Source organism: Syngnathus floridae, chromosome 15 (genome assembly GCF_059516105.1).
Source record: "Syngnathus floridae isolate MCC-2025c chromosome 15, RoL_Sflo_1.0, whole genome shotgun sequence".
Classification (NCBI taxonomy): domain Eukaryota; kingdom Metazoa; phylum Chordata; class Actinopteri; order Syngnathiformes; family Syngnathidae; genus Syngnathus; species Syngnathus floridae.
This window is the reverse complement of record NC_142427.1, coordinates 12446169-12466541: the sequence shown is the minus strand read 5'-3', so window position 1 is coordinate 12466541 and position 20373 is coordinate 12446169. Positions and strand designations below refer to the sequence as shown.

The 20373-nt window shown below is 53.5% G+C and overlaps 4 protein-coding genes across 23 annotated transcripts; 1 reads left to right on the top strand and 3 right to left on the bottom strand.

Annotated features, from left to right (window-relative positions):
- Positions 1-122: 122 nt before the first annotated feature.
- sra1 (steroid receptor RNA activator 1) lies at positions 123-20286 on the top strand. Of its 4 annotated transcripts, none has more exons than XM_088398065.1 (7): positions 123-333; positions 727-819; positions 18949-19053; positions 19326-19403; positions 19473-19627; positions 19691-19799; positions 19880-20286. In XM_088398065.1, the coding sequence occupies exons 1-7, from the start codon at positions 294-296 to the stop codon at positions 20011-20013; spliced, it is 714 nt and encodes a 237-aa protein (XP_088254191.1). In that variant the 5' UTR covers positions 123-293; the 3' UTR covers positions 20014-20286. The 4 variants fall into 4 exon arrangements, with proteins under 4 accessions (XP_088254191.1, XP_088254193.1, XP_088254192.1 ...); XM_088398067.1 differs by lacking the exons at positions 123-333; positions 727-819 and adding exons at positions 18327-18506; positions 18623-18710; XM_088398066.1 differs by lacking the exons at positions 123-333; positions 727-819 and adding an exon at positions 18539-18710.
- On the bottom strand, positions 970-9447 carry LOC148386797 (glutamate receptor 1-like). Of its 8 annotated transcripts, XM_088398043.1 has the most exons (18): positions 9234-9442; positions 8594-8731; positions 7755-7994; positions 7498-7682; positions 7335-7388; positions 7030-7188; positions 6795-6962; positions 6569-6673; positions 6406-6516; positions 6088-6294; positions 5805-6020; positions 5648-5744; positions 5322-5454; positions 5055-5253; positions 4679-4926; positions 3198-3312; positions 1697-1831; positions 970-1416 (listed from the first exon to the last, which is right to left on the bottom strand). In XM_088398043.1, exons 1-18 carry the CDS (start codon positions 9307-9309, stop codon positions 1204-1206), a joined length of 2799 nt encoding a protein of 932 aa, XP_088254169.1. In that variant the 5' UTR covers positions 9310-9442; the 3' UTR covers positions 970-1203. The 8 variants fall into 8 exon arrangements, 6 of the variants coding, with proteins under 6 accessions (XP_088254169.1, XP_088254168.1, XP_088254167.1 ...); XM_088398042.1 differs by having other exon boundaries at positions 7498-7994; positions 9234-9443; XM_088398041.1 differs by having other exon boundaries at positions 6088-6516; positions 9234-9443.
- LOC148386796 (uncharacterized) lies at positions 12990-14587 on the bottom strand. The gene is made up of 5 exons (XM_088398070.1): positions 14421-14587; positions 13942-13990; positions 13539-13573; positions 13344-13473; positions 12990-13232 (listed from the first exon to the last, which is right to left on the bottom strand). Exons 2-5 carry the CDS (start codon positions 13988-13990, stop codon positions 13099-13101), a joined length of 348 nt encoding a protein of 115 aa, XP_088254196.1. The 5' UTR covers positions 14421-14587; the 3' UTR covers positions 12990-13098.
- On the bottom strand, positions 14643-18623 carry apbb3 (amyloid beta precursor protein binding family B member 3). 10 transcript variants are annotated; one of them, XM_088398058.1, is made up of 13 exons: positions 18005-18500; positions 17432-17595; positions 17220-17269; positions 17106-17157; positions 16745-16882; positions 16542-16669; positions 16361-16366; positions 16128-16242; positions 15690-15759; positions 15540-15623; positions 15345-15454; positions 15092-15280; positions 14643-14987 (listed from the first exon to the last, which is right to left on the bottom strand). In XM_088398058.1, the coding sequence occupies exons 1-13, from the start codon at positions 18051-18053 to the stop codon at positions 14748-14750; spliced, it is 1395 nt and encodes a 464-aa protein (XP_088254184.1). In that variant the 5' UTR covers positions 18054-18500; the 3' UTR covers positions 14643-14747. The 10 variants fall into 10 exon arrangements, with proteins under 10 accessions (XP_088254184.1, XP_088254183.1, XP_088254181.1 ...); XM_088398057.1 differs by lacking the exon at positions 16361-16366 and having other exon boundaries at positions 16542-16882; positions 18005-18504; XM_088398055.1 differs by having other exon boundaries at positions 15345-15759; positions 18005-18504.
- Positions 20287-20373: the final 87 nt, after the last annotated feature.

The following is a 20373-nucleotide window of genomic DNA, read 5'->3' as shown; positions in this document are numbered from 1 at the left end:
CCACCGAAAGATGGCAGCCGCACACTATCCCGTAAGTAAGTGATGTCGCGAATAAAGTCGCTAAGGACAATAAATGCATACACGTGTTGTATTTGATGTCTGTCTAGAATTTGAAAAGATACAAGAAACAGACATATCTCCAAACCTTCGGATGCCATGCAAGAAAATAACCCGAACCAATGGCGTCAGAGGTCATCCGCCATTGGAGGGTGTGGTCACGTGCTTACCTGGCCAAGCCGAGGAGAAAGAAGTTGTAGCACGCACTTGTTGAACTTTGTGTCCATAACATCGACATGAGCTACCTGTCTTCACTGGACGTCTGGACTCAAACAGGTAATTACATTTGGCTGGTATGTTGAGAAAATTACAACTGTGCATTTGGTTTCAAATGAGCATGGTTGTTAATTGCGATTAGCCTCCCCAGTAGCCCGATGTGAGTTAGCTGCGGCTGCCGCTGGTCATGTGAGTTGAGACAAAGTTAGCACATGGACTCAGTACTGTTGCTTTTTTCCTGCTACTGGCTTAGACTGAGTACGAGTTCATTCCTCGCGCCATGCCAATTTTCATGGATGCTTTTTTTTCTCTTGCTACACTTTTCTTACTTCTGTTATGTTCTTCTTACTTACTTATACTTGTCAAGTTGTTTTGTATATGTGAACCCCTGTGAGACTGCTATATCAATCAACTTGACTTGACTTAACTTGACTTCTTCTCTCTCTTTTGGAGTGCTGCACGCCATCTGCACCGCTCACCGAAACTGTGAGTACGCCACGGTTGTGCACCAAAAGCAGCGGGTCGGCCCGACGTGCGCTGGACAAGGTAGGAGTACCGGTAGTGTGTGATTGTGGGCCCACATTTAATATTGTTATGCTTGTTGCCATAGTTAAGCCGTAATGTCTGAATGTCGTATTGCGTTTCACAATTTGGTGCTCAGCGCTACAACTTGTTGTTCATTGCACCCCGACTCCATTTTGTACTTGAACTTTTTATTTGTGTTCAACAAGCAAGCAAAAGACGTGAGAGAAGTCAAAATGCAAATGAGCTTCCAAACAACAGGGCAGGCTCGAAAAGAAGTAGTAGAAGACGTTTCTTTCGTGTTGCCGGCCTTAGGCCAGCTGATACGTTGGCGTGCGCTCGCTCGCTCGCTCGCTTCATCTCGGCGGCTGGCCAACCGTTAAAAGGCTGGCCGGTCCGAGAGGGCGCTCACGTGAGGTTGGAGGGCAGCCCCAGTCCGGCGGCTTTGCTCGCGCACACCAAGCCGGGCGCGCTGGCCCGGGCCAACTCCTGCGCCACCGCGCCGCCGTTCTCTCCTGCCAGGCTCAGGGCCCCGCCCCCTGCTAGGCCCAGGGCTCCGCCCCCCGCCAGGCTCAGGGCCCCGCCCAAGCTGCTGCTCAGCATGGCGGCGTCGATCAGCTCCTGTGAGGGAGGGGGACGTCACCATTTGCTCGCATAGCAAATAGCATCGTGAGAATGCCAGCGTGTGCATCAGCATTTTAGTGGTGTCAGGGAAAATGATTTCATGAGCCTTTCATACGTGTGCATGAGAGTTATTCTTGGATTGTGTGTGGCCTCGCGCCTGTGTGTGCGTGCGTGCTAGTAATGGGCCTGCGTTATTGCCGGTGTTCCCAACGGCTGGCTCTCCTGGCAGCCATCAAGCAAATTGGTGCAAACAAATGCCAATTTCTGGCTTTCTCACCTTCATCCTGCGCGACTCGAGCCGCGATTTGTAGCAGAAGTCTAGCAGGGCTACCATCATGGCCACGCCCAGGCCACCGATCAGGATGTAGAAGATGCCCGCCACGTTGCTCAGGCTCAGCGCGCTCGTCTTGTCCTGTCAGAGCGGACGGGCGGGGTCAAAAGACGGCAACCGCTCCCGCATGTTCGCCGCCTTCGGTTTTTGTTCACGCTTTCAAAAGGCGCACTATCGAGAACTACAATTCCCATCATGACACTTGACCCCGCAATTCCCACTCCATTCCAACCAGCAGCGGCTGATGGGAAGTGTAGTGTCGTAACGGGGAGGGGGGGTGTCCGACGGAAGAAGGCGTGCGTCGGTTTGACGTGTCAGTCATGGAACAAAATGGAAACACTGTCTTTAAAATAGTTGGGGGGGGTTTCTTCCACAAAAAGTACATCTCCAATGATGTCATTAAAAAATCATACTAAATTGAAACCCCAAATTAATAAAACAGTTTCTTTAAAAATTTGACATTTCTTAAGAAACTTTATAGGAAAACATTTTCAAAGCTTTATAAAAAAAATCAAATAAATAGCCAAATCCTTCGAAAAAACTTCCTTTCAATTCTAATTTAATTTAAAGAAAAAAAAAAGCTCAACTTCAACAAATATACCAAACATTGGTATGAAGATATGTTTCTTGAAAACATAAAAACTAAATCTCAAAAAGTCTCTTTGGCGTTTCTTAAAAAACGCAAATGTCGCAAAGGGGTTAGCGGCGTGTGTGATGTTACATGACAGTTTTTGCATGCAGCTGAGTGGGGGGGGGGGGGGGGTTATATATGACTCGAGGATGATGCTTTTCTCTCCAAAGTGTCCCCCCGGGAAATTTCAGTTTGCCTTGCGCCGTAGATATGCGTTGAACCAAAACAAAACTTTGAGAACGTTCACAAGCGTTTGGCGGGAAAGAAAACCTCAAGGAACATATCGGCAGGAAGTGAAAATAAATATGAAGCTGACAGGAAGTTTGCGTCAGGTTAAATAAAGTCAAGACCACGTTAAAGGCAAACAAAGAGGACGTTAACGGGGAGTTGGTGGCAGATTGGAGACAGAAGCATTGTTGTTTGGGTCGCAAAAACGTGACCTTTGACATCAAAACGGAAAGGAGTGGGCGGGGCCACAAGGAGATGTCAAAGGTTACATCGCATTGCGTCGGGGGGGGGGGGGAGCTCCGTGGGTTGCCGGACTCATGCCGATTTGTTCATGCTCCTCTTGGGGGAAAAAAAAAAACGATGATAATAATAATGAAAAGAACACAAAAGTTCATGTCAAAGGACAACTAGAGCAACTGTAAAAAATGGAAATAAATGACCCTCAATAAACAGCCAGAAAAATATCTGGAAGAAAATCAAACAAACAAGCAAGAAGGGAAGGACTTGGGGTGGGTGTTTTTGTTGTGGGAGCTAGCGGGGGTGGGTGGGTGGGTGGGGGTGGGGATGTCCAAGCGACCTCTAACTGACCTTCCGGCCGGCGTCCTTGTGTCCACATTGACCTTTGTCGTACCACCACTTGTTCTTCAACTTGTCTAACACGGCCTGCTCATTGAGCTTGAGCACGGCCAGGTTCACCGGAATTCTAACATGTAACATAACATAACATCAACAGCCGCCGCCATGTTATCTTATGTTAGCGCTAACACACGCCACAAAACGCCCACCTCGCTACGTCGCGCCCGCACATCCGCAACATCGTCAAACGTGCGGCTGCTTCTTTCATGTTGCCGCTTTCGAATCGAGAATATACGCGCGCAAATCAGACATACGACAGACGTGATGTCGTTTGAACACAAACAAGAACACGCCATCACACAGGGAGTCCTATCAAGAGGCCGGGTTTGTATATGCGTGCCTTTTCGAATGTCGCAAACACACACACACACACACACCCCTACCGTCTATATTCATTCACACGCACAAATTAAAAGAAAATACATACACACACAAAACAAATCCTCAAAGCATGCGCACCTAACAGATATACACAAAAATCACAGAGTCAATCATAGCACACCAAAATACACCCACACAACACACTAAATGGTTGTGCGTGCGCGTGCGTGTGCGCACGCCCACAGAGAGATGTTGCTAAGCAACTAGATCCAAAATTGTCCTCCCCGTTATTGTAGTAAAAGTGCTGAGTCGTGCGTCATGTGGACAAAAGCATAAATGAGCGAGGTGAACAATTACATGCTGGCTGAACAAGAAGAAGGAGGCCGAAGAAGAGCTCAAACACAAAAAGCGACTTGTCAAGTCTTATTTTGGGAGGCTGTGAGTGATGGTTGCTAGGCAACATAGGCTTGACGTCATGCCACGGAAACGTGCGCTCCTAGCATGTCGCTAAGCTAAGTTGCATCACTGACCAAAGCGTTAAAAGGCGTCAGCCGTCGGCAGCCGCGGTTGGCCGACACGCAGATGAGCAGAGGGACAAACTTTGGGCTCGGGCGGGGCTCACGGACAAACGGACGCACAGACAGAAGAGAGAGGCACAGATAAGACAAAGACATCTTGCATGCACACAAACGTGTGATAGACATAAAAACATGCGCAGTCGTTCCGCAACGTAGTACATGTCAATGCAATGGCACATACCGCAACAGCTCCTACTATCGCAAAGTAGTAGCGTGTCGTTCGGAAAAAGAGGCACGTGATAAGCGGAGATGTGGACAAAACGGAATAACGTGTTTGCCAGAGTAACCCGTTGGAATTGCACGTCATCGGAATAGCTTAGCGGAACACCAAAAAGGCCTGCTAACTAGGCTTCTGAAGTTCACAAGCAAGGCCAACGTTGCTAATGAGGCTAACAAGCGTCATGAAGCAAAAGCGCTAACCAGGCCAAAGTGGCTTAGCAAATGCGTAAATGTTTGCCCAGCTACGAACGATGCCAGGGAGTGAAAAGATGCTAACCAGGTTACCCGGACAGACTAGCCATGCTAAGGAAGTACCTGAGGGGTGATCCTTTGGGCGTGGCCACGCCGTAGCCTTTAGAATCGAGGTTGCCGCCCACTTTGATGGTGTCGCAAGGCGCGCGCTGCTCGATGTACTCGTTCATGGACGACTCCAGCAAGTAGGCGTACTTGCCCTTGGACTTGCGCACGCGGCTCACGCCCTCGTCCGTGTTCTTGACGAAGACGGACGGGTCGGCGCCGCGCATGTACGACCACATCTTCTCAAACACGCCGATCTTGGACCTCTATGGGTGAGGAGCGACCGACCGCCCGACCGACAAACAGAAGATGGAAGTGCTTCAAATGTGACCGCTCTTTGCTGAAAACAAAAAATGGATGAAAACAAATGACAACAATATGAGAATCCGCTGACCCTGAAGAATTCCTTGGTGGATCCGCCGTCCAGAGTGCCGTAGGCGATCTCGCTCTGCTTGGCGAGGTCTTCGGCGCTCTCGATGGGCGACACCATGCGCTCGACCGTCAGGAAGGCGGCCAGGTTGGCCGTGTACGAGGAGATGATGATCAGCGTGAAGAACCACCACACGCCGCCCACGATGCGACCCGACAACGACCTGCGGCGGCGGGGTCACGGCGTGACGGACCGACCTCGCGGCGGCGGCGGAGTAGCGCGGGAACAGACCTGGGCGAGATGTCGCATCCTTGCTGCATGAAGGCTCCCAAGGAGAACCAGAGCGAGTTGAAGATGCCAAAGTGGTTGGTGTGTTCCGGACTCTCTTTCTCTTGGTCTTTCGGGGACTGCCGCCTGTTTGGTCCTGGCGGGAACACGCAAAACTAAACGCGCCCACCGCACGCACGCTGGCTGGCTGGAATGACGATGACGGCGACAGCCGCGATGAATGCGAAGATGATGGCAAGGATGAAGATGATGACCAAGATTGCGTTGGCCGTTTATGATGAATGGTGAAAATCACGATGGCGATGCCAATAATGCCCATGATGTCGTACCTGGGGCGTGTCTGGAAGAGGTGGGCGGAGTTTCCTCCTCCTGCTCCTCCTCCTCCTCCTCCTCCTCCTTCCACTCGTACGGACTGAAGCGGCTCACCTGCCACGTTGACAACCGCTGGCATCAAAGCCTTTTTGGCGTACGTGGGCGGGGCCTCACCAGGAAGAGCACCACGCTGACGCCGATGTAAGCGAAGACGATGCACATCCAGATCTCGTAGGCCAGCGGGTCCAAGAAGGAGAAGACGCCGGGCTTGGACTTGGTGGGCTTCTTGATCATGATGGAGATGCCGAGCGACATGAAAGGTTTGGTGAAGTCGATCACCTGCTCGCGCACCAGCGTGATGGTCAGCGGCGCCACCGCCACGTCCGCCTTCTGCAAGTCAACGCAGGAATGACACTTCCCATACGACAAACAGCTCCGATTTGAGTGGCGCCCTCACCCCGTAGACCAGCTCCCCCACCATGCCGTTCCACATTTTGCTGACGGAGTCTCGGGCGCCGTACTTGCCGTCGCCCACGAGCTCCAGCCGGTAGGCGAAGCCCACGTGCTTGGCGATCTCGGCCGCCAGCTCGGCGCAGTAACCTTCGTACTTGTCGTTTCCCACCAGCTGCTCGTGGTTCTTCTTTAGCATCATGTAAGGCGCTTCCTGGAAGCATAAGACCCCGCCCCCTTTGTCACCTGACCTGAGGATGAAGCCGCCTAAAGCTGGGATTCCAAAAAGTGCCGTAGACGCTGAGGCTGCACTGCTTGGCCTCACCAGGATGGTGGTGACCACGTAGGTGCGGTTCTGCAGCCCGTAGAACTCCTCCGGGGTAGGCTTGTACCGGGCCGTGTTTATGTAGCCTCTCTGCTCGCTCCACATACCTACCTGAATATCACAGTGAGCGTGCAGATGCAACTTTACGCACACCCACACACACCTTCCTGGGTCCAGTTCGGCTCAGTTCCATGACTGTGAGTGTAAAGTTGGTCCGACGTCCTCTCTCGTCAAATTGAATGCGACCTGTCAAACCGTCCAGACGCACCTACGCACGCACACACACACACACATGCACACTTTTGTCTCCTCGGGCGTGTTCACATTTGTGATGGTGTCTGCTGTGTTAGCGCTCGTGTACATGCATGCGAGCGTCACGCGTGAGTGACCTGCTGCAGCGCCCTCTGTATGTCGATGCCTTGCCCCCAGGGCGCGGGGGGGTTCCCCAAACACTCTCCGGCATTCCCCCGGCGAGCGACGTCAATGCGCTGGCGCCGGAGGCTCTGAAAGGCCGCCGCCACCACGCCGACGCCGTCGTAGGTTAGCGCGCCTGCGTACTGACCAATCAGAGCAAAGGGGTCGCCGTCAGGTGCGCGCCGAGCGCCACGGGAAGCGGCTTCGTACCCGCAGAGCGCGCCGCGTGGTTTTGCCCTCCTTGGGGTCAAAGTTAATCCAGTCCCGCTGGACCTTCAGCGCCGACCCGTGGGACCAGTTGACCAGCTGGAAACCGGTTACGTTGGGGGACAGCGCGTGGAACTCGGTCAGGTTCAGCTCCACAAAGCCCTGGCGCGCACACAAGATACAAATGGACAGTGTACTTTGTCTGATCCCCAAACGCAAACTCTGAAAACTACAAAATTGAATCTAACAACACGGAATGTTTTGGAATCCAGATGAACCGAATCAAGAATTGTGGAATCTAGACAAACCGGGTTGAGGAGGATGTACTGATAGTTCTTCAGGTTTCTTCTCTGTGCCGAAATCTGTCGCAACGAAAACAAACGCTCCGTCAGGACGAGGAAGCGGACGGGGCGGGACGGGACGGGAAGAGGAAGTGGCGAGGCGAGACGAGGCGAGGAGGATGGGACCCACCAGGCCCAGGATGGCGTCGAGGCGCTCCGACTCGCAGTCCAGAACCACTTGGTACTCCTTCTTGAAGTCCAGGTCGGCCAGCAGCTGGATGAAGCCCGACTCGTTTAGCGAGTCCAAGTTGACCGACGTCACCTGCCAGCCTCGCTCGGCCGCCCGCTCCAGCACCTTCTTCAGGACCAACACGCCTGAACGCACCATCAGATGAGCGTCTGGCCGCAAGCGCCCGCCCGTCACGTGACGTACGTAGTAGCTCTCACCTTCGTGGGCACCGTACATGTAGACGAAGCGTCGCCAGCCGAAGTGGTCCAGCAGCGACATGAGCGCCTCTCGCAGACTCGGCCGCAGCCGCAGCACGAAGGGGCTGTCGGCCAACGTGGGCGATGACGGCGTGACGAAGCTGACGTGGAGCGAGGCGCAGAAGGAGGACACCGTGTTGACCGTCCTCTGGTCGTACACGCCCATCAGCGCGTGCACGCCTTTGGCCAACTGCGAACAGACTGACGCCACGCACACAGTTTGCGTCGGCGGCAAGGCGACCATTTTACGGGCGTGGCTAGCCGGCAGTAAGCTTGAGCCCGCCGTGCGCGTGCGCGCGCTCATGCAAACACAAAGACGACACCTGGGCGACTGTGCTCGCTGTCAGCAAAGGGCAGGAAGTGGAAAAAGACAACGGGAAGCGGAGACCGGACGGCAAGTCGGACCAAATGGGCGAGTGCCGCCAGAAGTCAAGGAAGAAGTAGAAGGAAGTGGAGAACGGCAAATGTCGGGAGAGCGTGCGGGATGTTGTGCCGCCGTCTTTTGTCCAAATCTCAGCCAAAAGAGGTCAGCGCATTGTTGGCTGAGAGGACAACAGCACACCCTCGGGCGGGCGGGCGGCCGGGCGGCCGGGCCTTTTGAATGCACCGCCACAACCTTTGATGGACGCCACGGTTTGGGAGCCAGCCCCTCCCCCATACCGGGAGGATGACCAGGGCGATGAAAGTGATGAAGATGAGAGCAATCATGGACATGAAGCTGGTGATGATGATGATTACGACAATCCTTGAGATGAGGCTGGCCATGACGAGGACTGACGGCGGTCGGGGGTGGCGCTCACAAGCGTAGGTCATGGCAAAGCTGCTGCCGATGTCGACGGCGTCGATCTGAGCCAGCAGCTTGGGAACGTCGGCGCCGCGCTGAGCCATGGCAAAACGAAACACCTCCTGCTCGTGCGACCCGGCCGGGAAAAGTCCTCCTGCGGGGGGGGGGGCGCCGTAAAACACCGCAAAACATGAACAAACTGGGGGCGGGGCGGGGCGGGGCCTGGCTAGCATCTTGTCGTCTGATTGAACGTCTCTTAACAGCTGTCAATCACTCTCTGGCGTCAAGGACATCGTTCATTGAGAACGTGCGCCATTCGCTCAATGCTCGACAACAACGCTCTCATGCACACCACTAAAATGCACAAGTCCTCATATTTGTGCACACATTTGTACGCACTTAAACAGACGTATGCACCAAAAATGAAACTTCACTTCAAATAAATGTGTGATGACTTCATGTGCGCAAACTTCAACACACTTTAGAACGTTGCACGCAAACACATATGCGTGCTCGAAATCTTGTAGATGCGAGGGACACGATTAAGTGTGAGCCGTGTAGGAAGTTGATGAGCTACGCAGTCTTTTATGTGACGGGTGCGTCCGTGCGATGGCGTAAACTGCGACGTGTGTGTGTGTGAGGTGAGGTGAGCTCACCTATGCTGACGCTGGCAGGAAAAGCGGCGGCGGTAGCGAGCGCCAAGCCGAGCGCCAAAGCAAGTGGAGTCCTCATGGTTCTCGTATCGTCTCACCTCGGCTTTCTCCTGGCTTGTGCACAGCCTCCGGAGCGAGCGCTGCAGCTGTCCCACACACACACACACACACACACACACACTCACTTTGTGTGTGTGTGTGTGTGAGAACATGTGTGAGAGAGAGAGAGAGAGAATGCAGGGTGGGCTTTCCCCACAACTTAGCTCCACCCCTTGGGTCCTCCTCCAAATTAGCTCACACACACTGGTATCCAACTTTTTACCTCATCTCAATTGTTGCCATGAATCTTATGAGCAGAAACTTGATTCATCTTCTCCGCTCTTGATTGTTAGCATTCAACAGTTCTTCCAATCAAATCAGCCAATGTCTTCGTCTTTTCCACATGATATGTATGTCGTCTCACTGTGTGGCCTGTCTCCATAATTCACACGATTTGTCGTTAGGACTTAAGTCAAAGTCTGCTTTATTTGTTTGAGTTTGAGCTCCGTCTGCATCGTAAAGGGTTGACGCGTCGTGGACGCAGCCGCTCGGCGCCTGAGACTCAGTCTTGTCTACCGCGAGGGGGGCGGAGCTAGCGGTCCGCACAAGCGGAAAGTACATCTCAGGATGGCGCCATCTAATTAACCGGTCCACTTCCTGTCTGCGCTTCCACACGCCGCACGGCTCAGCGCGGCGTGAACGAGCGTGCGCGCCTGTCAAGCAGGCGGCACAATACATCGTTACTTATTCATGGGCATAACGCGTGCGGCCGGGACGAGGAAGTTGACCCGAAGTTTGCGACCAATTATGTTGACTCGACAGGAAATGGCGACGGCACGCGGCTGGAAGCCGGCCGCCTCGCTGTTTTATTCATGCGGGAGACCATTAACGGCGTTCGGCTCGCTCAGCGAGTCCGTCTCCCGCTGGTGGCGGGCCAGTGCAAAATAGTTGCTGCCTAAGTGAGCTTTTTTATTTCTACGTTACACTTCCTGACCCCCCCAATCATCATCACCAAGTTGGGCGAAATGATTAACAGGAAAGAGTCACATGACCTCATCATCAGTGAGCTCTCTCGTTACCATGACAACACAAACACCTTGACGAATGGAGCAAGCGGCCATTAAAATACTTCACATGCATGAATCGTCCCACAATAACATCAATTATTTGTGGGTCGCGTACATCTTTCATGAGCGTTTCACACCTGATGATGACATACATCATCAAATGTGTCCGTCAAGAGTGGCTTAAAATAGACATACAAAGTTTATTTTGAGACTTCTGGACACACACTTAAACAGACTGTGGATTACGTAAACACACACACACACACTCTGACACATTCGCCGTGTCCATTAGCCCGAGCATTTGTGGCCGTTGAGGGACGTTGGTGTGTGGCGTGTCACATGACCTGTCCACAACGTGTGTGTTAGCATCAGCCATTGCCCACAATTCAACGCCGCCGTCAAGCGCTCGTTAACGACGCCTTGGTGGGTCGTTTAATGTTCTCGTGAGCCCCGAGGAAGGCGAAGATCAAGAGTACGAGGAAGAAAATGAGGATGCGAGCGGGAGGAGGAAGATGAAGACGGAAAGGACGGCATGAGGCGTGTTCTTGCGCCAGCTGGGGGCCTCGCAGGGCAACGGGGGGAAGGGGGGCAACACAGCTGGGGGACGCCAGCGCAGGGCCCCCGGGCGAGACGTTCTGGAACATTCCCGGCAAGTCAACAGAACTGCCGAGATGGGCTCCGCCATGGCCGTGGTCACGTCTTTGCGTTGCAAAATCTTCACGTTCATCCACCCCGGTTGGCAGAGTACGTCCCATGCAAATGAGGTCCATTTGTCTCCATATGGCATCTCGGTGTTTTCCTTTCATCATTTGCCTCCTCAGCACCTTTCAAATATCAAGATGACATCGTCAGGTCAGGCAACGTGCGCTTTGTTGTTCAACTGGAGCAGCTCTGTGCCGAGGCGTGATGTTTATGCTGACTTCAGCGTGCGCGTTCAGCACAAACAAATTGTTCAGTTCCTGCGTGGGCGACGTCTTTTCCCCACCTAGCTACTCGAGCAGCCTTTGCGCTCGTCTCGTTCGCACCGCCTCCCCAAAACGGAACGTGTCCGTCAACCTTTGCTTATTAGCTCTTTAGCTGAGCGTGTGTGCGGCCGCGGGCGACAGGAAGCGGCTGACAAAAGTCTGCTGAACACGTGCACGTCATCCAATGGTACTCGGCATCATCATCATCTCGTCATAATGCCAGCTCCTCTCCCTTCATTGTGGTCAGACAACAATCGTCCTCTCTGACTTGACTCCGCTCGGGCGGCTGGCTGATTCCAGTACTTGTAGGGCCGGCGTACCCCGGGGAAGCGTTTTGGCGCTACTTTTCTTTTCTTTTCACGCTTCGTCTCGGACCGATGTCGAGCGGAGTGGCCCGTCGGAAGGAGGGGAGCGCACCCAACGCGAAAGTGAACCCGCTCTGAAGAGAACCATCATCAGAGGCAACCATTCGCACTTTGTCATATTCACAAAGAGGAGAAACATTCGTTGGCTGAAAGGCGGGAAATGGGTCACGTCCGATGAGCTCATGTCAACCCAAAGGTCCGTTGAACAGAGTTGGCCCAAGATGACCGGTTGATTAAATGTACAAAAGCACGTTTACGCTGGTGGACATGGTCTTCATCCTCCTCTTCATCATTACCCTCATCATTATCGCCACGGTCTTCATCTCCCGCCTCTTCATCATCGTTCTGGCTTCCCTCTTCCACTTTCCCTCCCTGGGGCCACTCGTGTTATGATGCTCGCACTTCCTGTTTACGGAGGTTCCTTATGTTGAACATCATCATCAACTTCATCCTCCTCCTGCTCCTCATTATCCCCGATTCCTTTTCCCCTCCCCGGGGCCACTCTTGTTATGACGCTCTCACGTCTTGTTTGAGAAGGTTTCTCGTCTTCGTGGTCTTCATCATCCCCTTCCTCGTCGTTTTCATCCTCCTCATCATCATCTGTGTCACCGCCTGTAGCAGTGCAGCTGTGCATTAGCTGACCCCTGACCTGCAGTGGCTGATCTTTGCTGCGCGAAAACATGTTGTCAACATCAATCAGTGTGTGTGTACGTGCGTGTGTGTGTGTGTGTCTGTCCCAGTGGGGAATGGAGGTGACATGAGAGCGGCAGCTGTACCCAACCAATAACTGTACAAGCCTGTGCGTGTGTGCACATATACACATGAGATTTATTGATTCCCACGAGAGCCGGAGAGAGAACAAGCGTGTAAACACGCAAATTTCATTGTCAACAAAGTACTACTTACTCGCTTATCATTGGTGATTGCGCTTTTATTGGTTTATTTGATTATCCATCTGCCACTTGGGTCACAGCTTCATCAGGGATATGTAATTCGTTTTGATTATGTATTTCATTGAAAACCAATAAGTGGTAGCGCTCTGGCGCCCCTTGTGGTCCTTTTCCCAGTACTGCAGCAATCAAGTCGGCGCTTTCGAGCAGCACAGGTGTCAAACTGCGGTTCCCCCGTTCGAGCGCGCGCTCCAGCAGCCCGCTAGCCACCCTGATCGTTTGAATCAATTGTGTCGGAGGAGGGAAACGTGCACCCAAAAAATAAAGAACAGGCAGGAAGTCACCGTTTAAGGGCCGCCGTTTGACACCTGTGCTCTCATGCGCGAAGGAGTCATGACGTCACAGCTTCATCACAAACAATGGAACAAGTGAGGACGCCAAAGTATGTTTATTAGTTTGCCGGGTCAGCCTCCGCCAGAAAAGTGATGGTATGACACGGTTGGCACGGTGGCCATAGCAACAAGCCAGATGTATTGGCCAGGTTACAAGTGACGCGTCAGTAAGTCACACAGACAACAACAACACAGAAGGGTGGAGCAGGTCGACAACAGCGACCTCAAAGCTCCGCCGCCGCGACCCACGTGGGCCGCACCCTCGTTCTGGTCCACCACATACACTGGAATGCGGATACACAGACGCTGGGATATATTGTATATATACGCACGCACGTGTATTTTCGTCAGCCAATGACTTCCGAGTAGATTCCATTATCCCCGAAACAACCTACCCGTGTGTTTGGGCGGCCCCCCGTAGGCCTTGGGAGCATCCCAGCCTTGGGGGCCGACGTAGAAGGGGTTGGGGTAGCCGGGCGGGGTCAGGTACTCCTGCGGGCCCTGGTAGTAGGAAGAGGGCGCCGCCTGCGACGGACACTGATGTCATAAGACGTCGCCACACTAACGCCGCTGAGCAAGCGTGTCCTTACCTGGTAGGGCGCGGCGCCCGCCAAGCTTCCAAAGCCTACTCGCACGGACAGATACACACACACGCACACAATTTACAGGGAGTGAAAATGTGAGCCACTGAGTTGACATTTTTGTCGTCAGCGTCCAATTCCATAACGGCCATTCACAAAGAAACATCCCAGCGACGCTTTGGTTCGGGTGCCTGCCAATGCGTCAGCGGTGCCATTTGTCATGAAACAGGCTGCCCTCAAAAGGAAATTCATTTGTGGAAAGTGCTTTGAAACCCGAAATACCCCAAAATAAGCAAAACCAAGGTTCCACTCTGTTATTATTACGGTCATTGGATAGATATTTACCTATCTATCTATTTCACTTGCTAGCTAGCAACCTAACCAGAAAAACCTTGGACCAATTGGCACACACCTTGCGCCAGTGGAGGCGGGGCATACGGGGGCGGGTGGTCAGCGTTCATCTGGAAGGACAAAGTTGATATCAGTGATGACGACGTCAGAGCAACACGCGCACTTTTTATGGGATGACTGAGCGAACAATGCTGCGCTGTTAGACGCACATAGCAGCGCTAATCCAATTGAAATGCGTTGCCACGATGACAACAGTCTGTCCTTGCACTGTTGATTGTTGGACGGACGACGCTCGCAAAAGACGCATAGCCATATAAAAATACAAACTTTAGAATGCTGTAATATATCCAAATAATTGAAGGAAAAGTTTGTGAAGTTGACTGTTGCGCAACACAACTTTTAAGCACTTATTTGATCCATTCACACATAAAACCTTTCATCAAATATTTGATCCAAAAATGTTCATGTCAACATATTTGGATCGAGCAAGTTAGTGCAAGAAGAAGAAGAAGAAGAAGAAGAAGAAGAAGGGCAAGTTACCTTTCCACTCAGCCGCACGTCCAACGTCAATGCTCTCTCTGACGGCTCACGTGGCCTTGGGGGAGGTCACGGCTTCCTTTGCGCCCTCCTCCCCTTCTTCCTTCCCTCCTCCCTCCAAGCAAGAAATATGTAGATGAAGATGTCTTACTGGGGTTAGGAGGATTACTGTAAGCTTTTGTGACTGCCCCCCGCCACCCCCCCAAAAAAAATGGCTGCATCCAATCAGATCAACACGAATTTATTTTTTCGGGAGACATCTGTGATCGTGTTGGCGGTCAGCAGGAAGTCCGAGCTGAGCTCTCCTGAGGGACCGACCGTCCTCCGTTGTTAGGAGGCGGCGGCATGCTTGCTGCGGAAGGTGTCCAAGAAGGCCATCATGCCCCTGCGAACACCGCTGCCGCTATAGCCGCCATTTCCCTTCATCGGCGACACCCCGCCACTGCTGCCGCCGCCTTGGAAAGTGGCGCCATCCACCGAGTTGGCGCGTTTGACCTTGGGTCCGGTGGCATGCCAAAGCCGCCTCCTGGGCGGCGGCGTCTGAGCCACCAAACATTTCTGATACTGAACCTGAAAGGACCACGTGTCCTACATCAGTGGTGGGAAGTGATTAAGCGCAAATACTTGGAGAGTTCAACTCTGATGGAATGCTAAGCTACGCTAAGCGAACTCACCACGCACGCCGCCTGGACTGCCTCGGACAAGGGGCCGGCGTCGGGCTCGCACCAGAAGACGTGACATTCGAAACGCTGCCGGCCGCCGTCCACGATGATGGCGAAGGTGCGACTGTCGTGACCGACGCCCAGGAAGCTGAGGAAACGCACCTGGCAAGCCCAGACTGGCTCCTCCTCTTCCTGCTGCTGCTGCAGGTCAGAGTCGCAAAATAAACCAATGCAGCTCACGTGCAAGTCAGTAAAGCAAGCGTACCTTGAAGACAGACAGGACGTTGTCGGTCACGTGGATGACGCTGGCCTCCCACTCGTGGCGGCGGGTGGAGTTCATGATGCTCTCGATGGCCAAGTTTAACACCTCCATGCCTGCGGAATAAAAACAAACGGGCATGCTTCGGAGCCAAGGGCTGTGGTGCGGCCCCGGATATCATGTGACATTCATGACGGGTACCCATGCCGCGGGACACGGGCAGGTTGCCAACGTAGTGGACGTCAAACTTGTGGACGCGCTGAAGCCCCGCCTCCAGGAACTCCACTGAAAGACAGGAGGAGGAGGAGTCAGCGGGCCGATCGGAGCGAAGCGGGCGACGCGGCTCCTCACCTTGTCGGGGCGGGTCCTCGGGCGAGACGCTGTACATGGAGAGAGAGCGGGACGTCTGCCGGGTCATCGTCTGAGGACGGACGGCAACGACGGGACGTCATGGTCATCGCGTTCTCGCGCTCCGATTCATTTACGCATTGCTTAACTTAAATGCCACAACGGACGGATTTTGAAAAGTTGTTTCGGAAGACCGCGCAGGTGCCGTGCGAGATGTCATCGAGTGCGGCGTGCGTGATGTCATCGAGTGCGGCGTGCGTGATGTCATCGAGTGCGCGCGCGTGACCCTCGCGCACGTGCGATAGCATCGTCACGCGTGCTCAATGACATTGTTGCGTGACGGTACGTGACATCACCATCGGATCACATGACATGCATCATTGTCTGGTGTGTGTGTGTGACACGACCGACTCGGCGCGTGGTGGCTCATGCGCGACTGACCTGCGAGCACACGCGATGCAGCGCGGCGGCGACGGCCTTGGCGGGCGCGTCACAGCGGAACACGTGACACTTGAGGACGCAGCTATCCTTGTCGGCCGCCACAAAGGCAAAGTCCCTGAAGGCGAGCACACACGCGGCGGCCGGCGGCCGTCATTGTTCACCTGCGCCACCTTCACGACGCCACGAGCCGCGTGGGTGTGTGGCGTGCGTGCGCGTGCGTGCGTGCTTGTTACCTGTCCCTGCCGGTGCGGGCGTGGCGGCATTCAAAGAGACAGACGGGGATCAGTGACATGTTAGCCTAGCAAAGTGAGCTTGGTTTTAGCCTAGCACCAAAAGCCAAGCAGGTGCCGTGTCTTGCGGTGAGAAGAGGAGGACGGGCCAGAGAGCCCGTGAAGGTGCCGCCGGCTGGCTCACCTGCCCTTGTTGCTGCCCACTCCCCAAACGCGGATGTCGACGATTGGCTGGCGGTACAAGGGGGTGCGGTCTAATGGGTCCACCAGAGTTAGCGCGTCCCACTTCAGAAGCAGCTTCATCTCACGGCCCTGCGGACGGACAGGCAGGCAGACAGACAGATGTCCGTCAAAACAAAGTGGCAGACAGGCGGAGCCGTGTCTCACCTCCCCCAAGACCCCATCCGTCTGCTCGCTGCCGTCGGACAGTTGCTGGATGACGTTGCCCACCGCCAGGCTGCTGCGGCCCGGCGACAAGTCGTCCTCCTCCACCTGCAGCCAGCCCAGCGAGCGCACCGAAAAGCACTGCCGCACGCGGTTCGTAGACAGACCGGATGGGCGGGCGGGCGGGCGGACCGACCGACCGACGTCAACACAGACGGATGGGATTTGAAGATGGACAGATGACAATGTAGGAGAAGCCAGATGGCCACATGATGGGCAGATATGAAGACGTGAAGTGGAGAGAAAGGAATAAATGAGACTAAGCAGAGATTAAATGTCATGCATTGTGTGTGTCGTGTCATACCTGTGCGTCGTTGCCATAGCAACCGGAGGTGTCAGACCTTTGAGACCTACAACTTCAACAAATACACATTGTGTGCATACTGTGTGTGTGTGTGTATGTCTGTGTGTGTGTTACCTGGTGTCAGGTGGGACTGCACTGAAGCCTGGTGGTCCTTGTCCGTCCTTCTAGGAGCAAACATCAGAAAGAATTAGAAGACAAACAAGAGTCCACCTTTGCCACTAACGGGAAGCATAAAAAAAAAAAAAAACAATCCAATTGGCCCACAGACAGAAAAGGGAATCCAAATCAAACAACTAGTTGTATCATGACAAAAAAAGACTTGCTACCTGTGCATCAAGCAGTGCTGGCTTCCCTTCCAAGCGAGGGTGCTGCCACTGGGTAGCACCAGTGGGCACGTGCCAGTAGTAGGTTCCCGTGGAGTCGTTGATGGTCCTCCAGCCAGAGGGAAGATCTGGGTCAAGCAGAAGGTTCTGGTCCGTCCAGATGTTGTCTAATGAAGCCATAGCAAATGTGACATCAAACTCGGCTTCGGCCGCTCCGCCACTAGATGACGCCAGTGAGCGTCACAACATCCGGCCACCATTGGTCCACCTTACCGTCCAAGTACAGCTGCGTATGTGTGTGCGTGTGGGTTTGTTTGTTTTTTTTTCTTTTGGGCTGACTTGCATTTAGCGTTAAAATGTGCTGCTGCGTGTCAATCGATTGCAAGTCAATCACACCGCTGAACAGGAAGAGGCTTGAATAATTAATAAAGCGGCACAGACAGGAAGTGCGGTAGACAACCTCTGCTTCTTAATTCTTCTTTAACTTCAGTCTTACTTTGAAAATACAGAAAATGGTGTGTGCACATTGCAGTCAGGTTTGCGTGTGACAAAGTTGATTTTCTGAAAAGCTCTTACCGTCACAGTTAACAATGACGATGGCCAACATGTAGTCTTTGCCCATCATGGTTCCAATCAGCCGCTTGCCCTCCAGAGTGCACACACGCCGCACACACACTCATAAGCGCCCCCCAACACACACACACACACACACTTCACACATAAACCTTCACATGCGTACACAAACTCCTAGGCCCGAATCAAGGTTTTTCAATTTCTCTGCGTGTCCTTGTTTCCACGGCAACAGCATCAGTCTGGTGTCCTTGTGTGATGGTCTTCTTGTCTCACTGATGGAGGGAGGGAGGGAGGAGACACTACCACTCCCTCCCTCCCTCCCACTCTCCTCCCTCATGAATACGTCAACAATGACTGGCGCCTTCTTCCGGTGACGTCAAAGGCGCCGGGCTCTCGCCCCACCTTCCGATGACGTCGCGCCACGACCTCATCAAATCTCATCGTCGAAGAATGACTTCATGGAACGCTAACACCGATTACCACTGGCTGACCCATACTCTGAACAGTAGGTGGCGGTAATGCGCCATTTGGTTCCCAACCGCCGGAAAGAAGAGGAATAGCACTACGTCAGCTTGACAAACCCGGAAATAAAACTGCGTTGTGTGTGTACCTGTTTTGTAGGTGGCGCTTCGGTTATTTTAATGGCGTAGTTACAGAAAGGAGTCTCCTCAACTTTGACACATAATGGATGAAATGTATGTCAAGCCAGGTAGGACGATTTAGTGTGACGTTGGCAAATAGGTCACTTAAAATTGCCGGCGAGCGAGTGGCTAGATAGCTGCTAGCTGGTTCCTAGCCCGACACGTCACACTCGACATGTTGCCAAGTTTGATTCCCTTTGATAGTTACTAGTGACAGATTAATGATACAACATATGTAACACCTTTGCATGCCGCCCTGACAAGGTAACGCATTGAAGGAGTGATCATGGTCGTGTGATTGTCCAGGTAACCAGGAGCGAGGATGGAACGACCCCCCTCAGTTCTCCTACGGTCTCCAGACGGCCCGCACCCCACAGAAGAACCTTCTGAACAAGAGGCCCACGCTGCCAGGTCTCACAGCGGTTCTTGTACATGTAGAGCGTTTGTCAGGCTGCACTTGTGTGTGGAGGGGCACCCACCCCACTGTGTTGTGGTCGACATGTCTCCTGACAGTCACCATTGTCGTGTGACTTCAAGTGTGTGGTGCCTCTGAAATGATGCACACGTGAATGTTATCAACATGTATAGTGTTGTATATTGGCTTCGGGTTAGTTGCCTCAAGTTAGTCACGCTCATGTTGTACACAGTAGCGTGCCATCATCTTCTCCACGATTGATCGATAGATGCCGCGGCCCTTCCTACGACTCTTCCTTTGAGCCCCTCGGGTCCGCCGCCTTGTGGCTTGGCCCCTCCTCCTGCAGGTCAGACGCCACCATTATGTTGTAGACGCATCGCTGAGGTTGTCGTCACACGGTGCAAAATGTCTGCAGGTTGCGCGCCCGCCTGGAAGGCCACGCCTCCTGAGGGCGCCGCAGGACGCATCGGGGGCATCGAGGACCCTGGCCAATCTGAGGCCGAGCCCAACTTGGAGGACGTGGTCGAGGTTCTGGAGCGGGTGCTGGCCAGGTGCAGGCTGGACGTGGCGGTGAGTTGCGTGATGATGTCGTCAACGATCCCGTGAGTTTGAACGCGAGCATTGTCTGCGCAGCCCCAGGTGTGTAACGACATGGAAAAGAGACTCCGCCTCTTCAAGGACAGCTGGACATCGGGTCGACTGAGTCTTCCCGTGAGGAGACGCATGAGCGCCTTGTCTCAAGGTTTTGCGTCCGTCCGTCCGTCCGTCTGACCGTTGCGGTTCCTCTTTGTTTGTGACTGCGCCGCACGCTTGCGTCTCCAGAACTGCAGGCGGGACACTGGGACCAGGCTGACGAGATCCATCGCTCGCTAATGGTGGATTACGTGACCGAAGTCAGCCAATGGATGGTCGGCGTGAAGCGACTGATCGCCGAAAGCCGCGGCCCTAAGCTTTAGCGGAGGCGCTGACTACATCCCGAGGCACGTCAGACCGCAGCGACTCATGTTAGTCGTGACCTTTGAACTTTTCAAAGCGGACGGTCAAGGTAACGGGAAGAGAATGAGGGAGAATGCTGTTGCCATAGCAACCATCCAGCAGCTGACCAATTGAAGCGCGTCGTCGCCAAGGAAGCTGAACGTTCTTTCAATATCTGGACGATTGCCTTGAAAATAATGCATCCATCTGGACGCTTGACTTGATGATATCAATACATATCTATGATGATGTCATGATTGTCTTGGACCACTTTTATGCTCTCGAACCTCCCTGTGCGGCCTGGAGGGACCACGTGTCATAAGCGTAACCAGCAGGGGGCA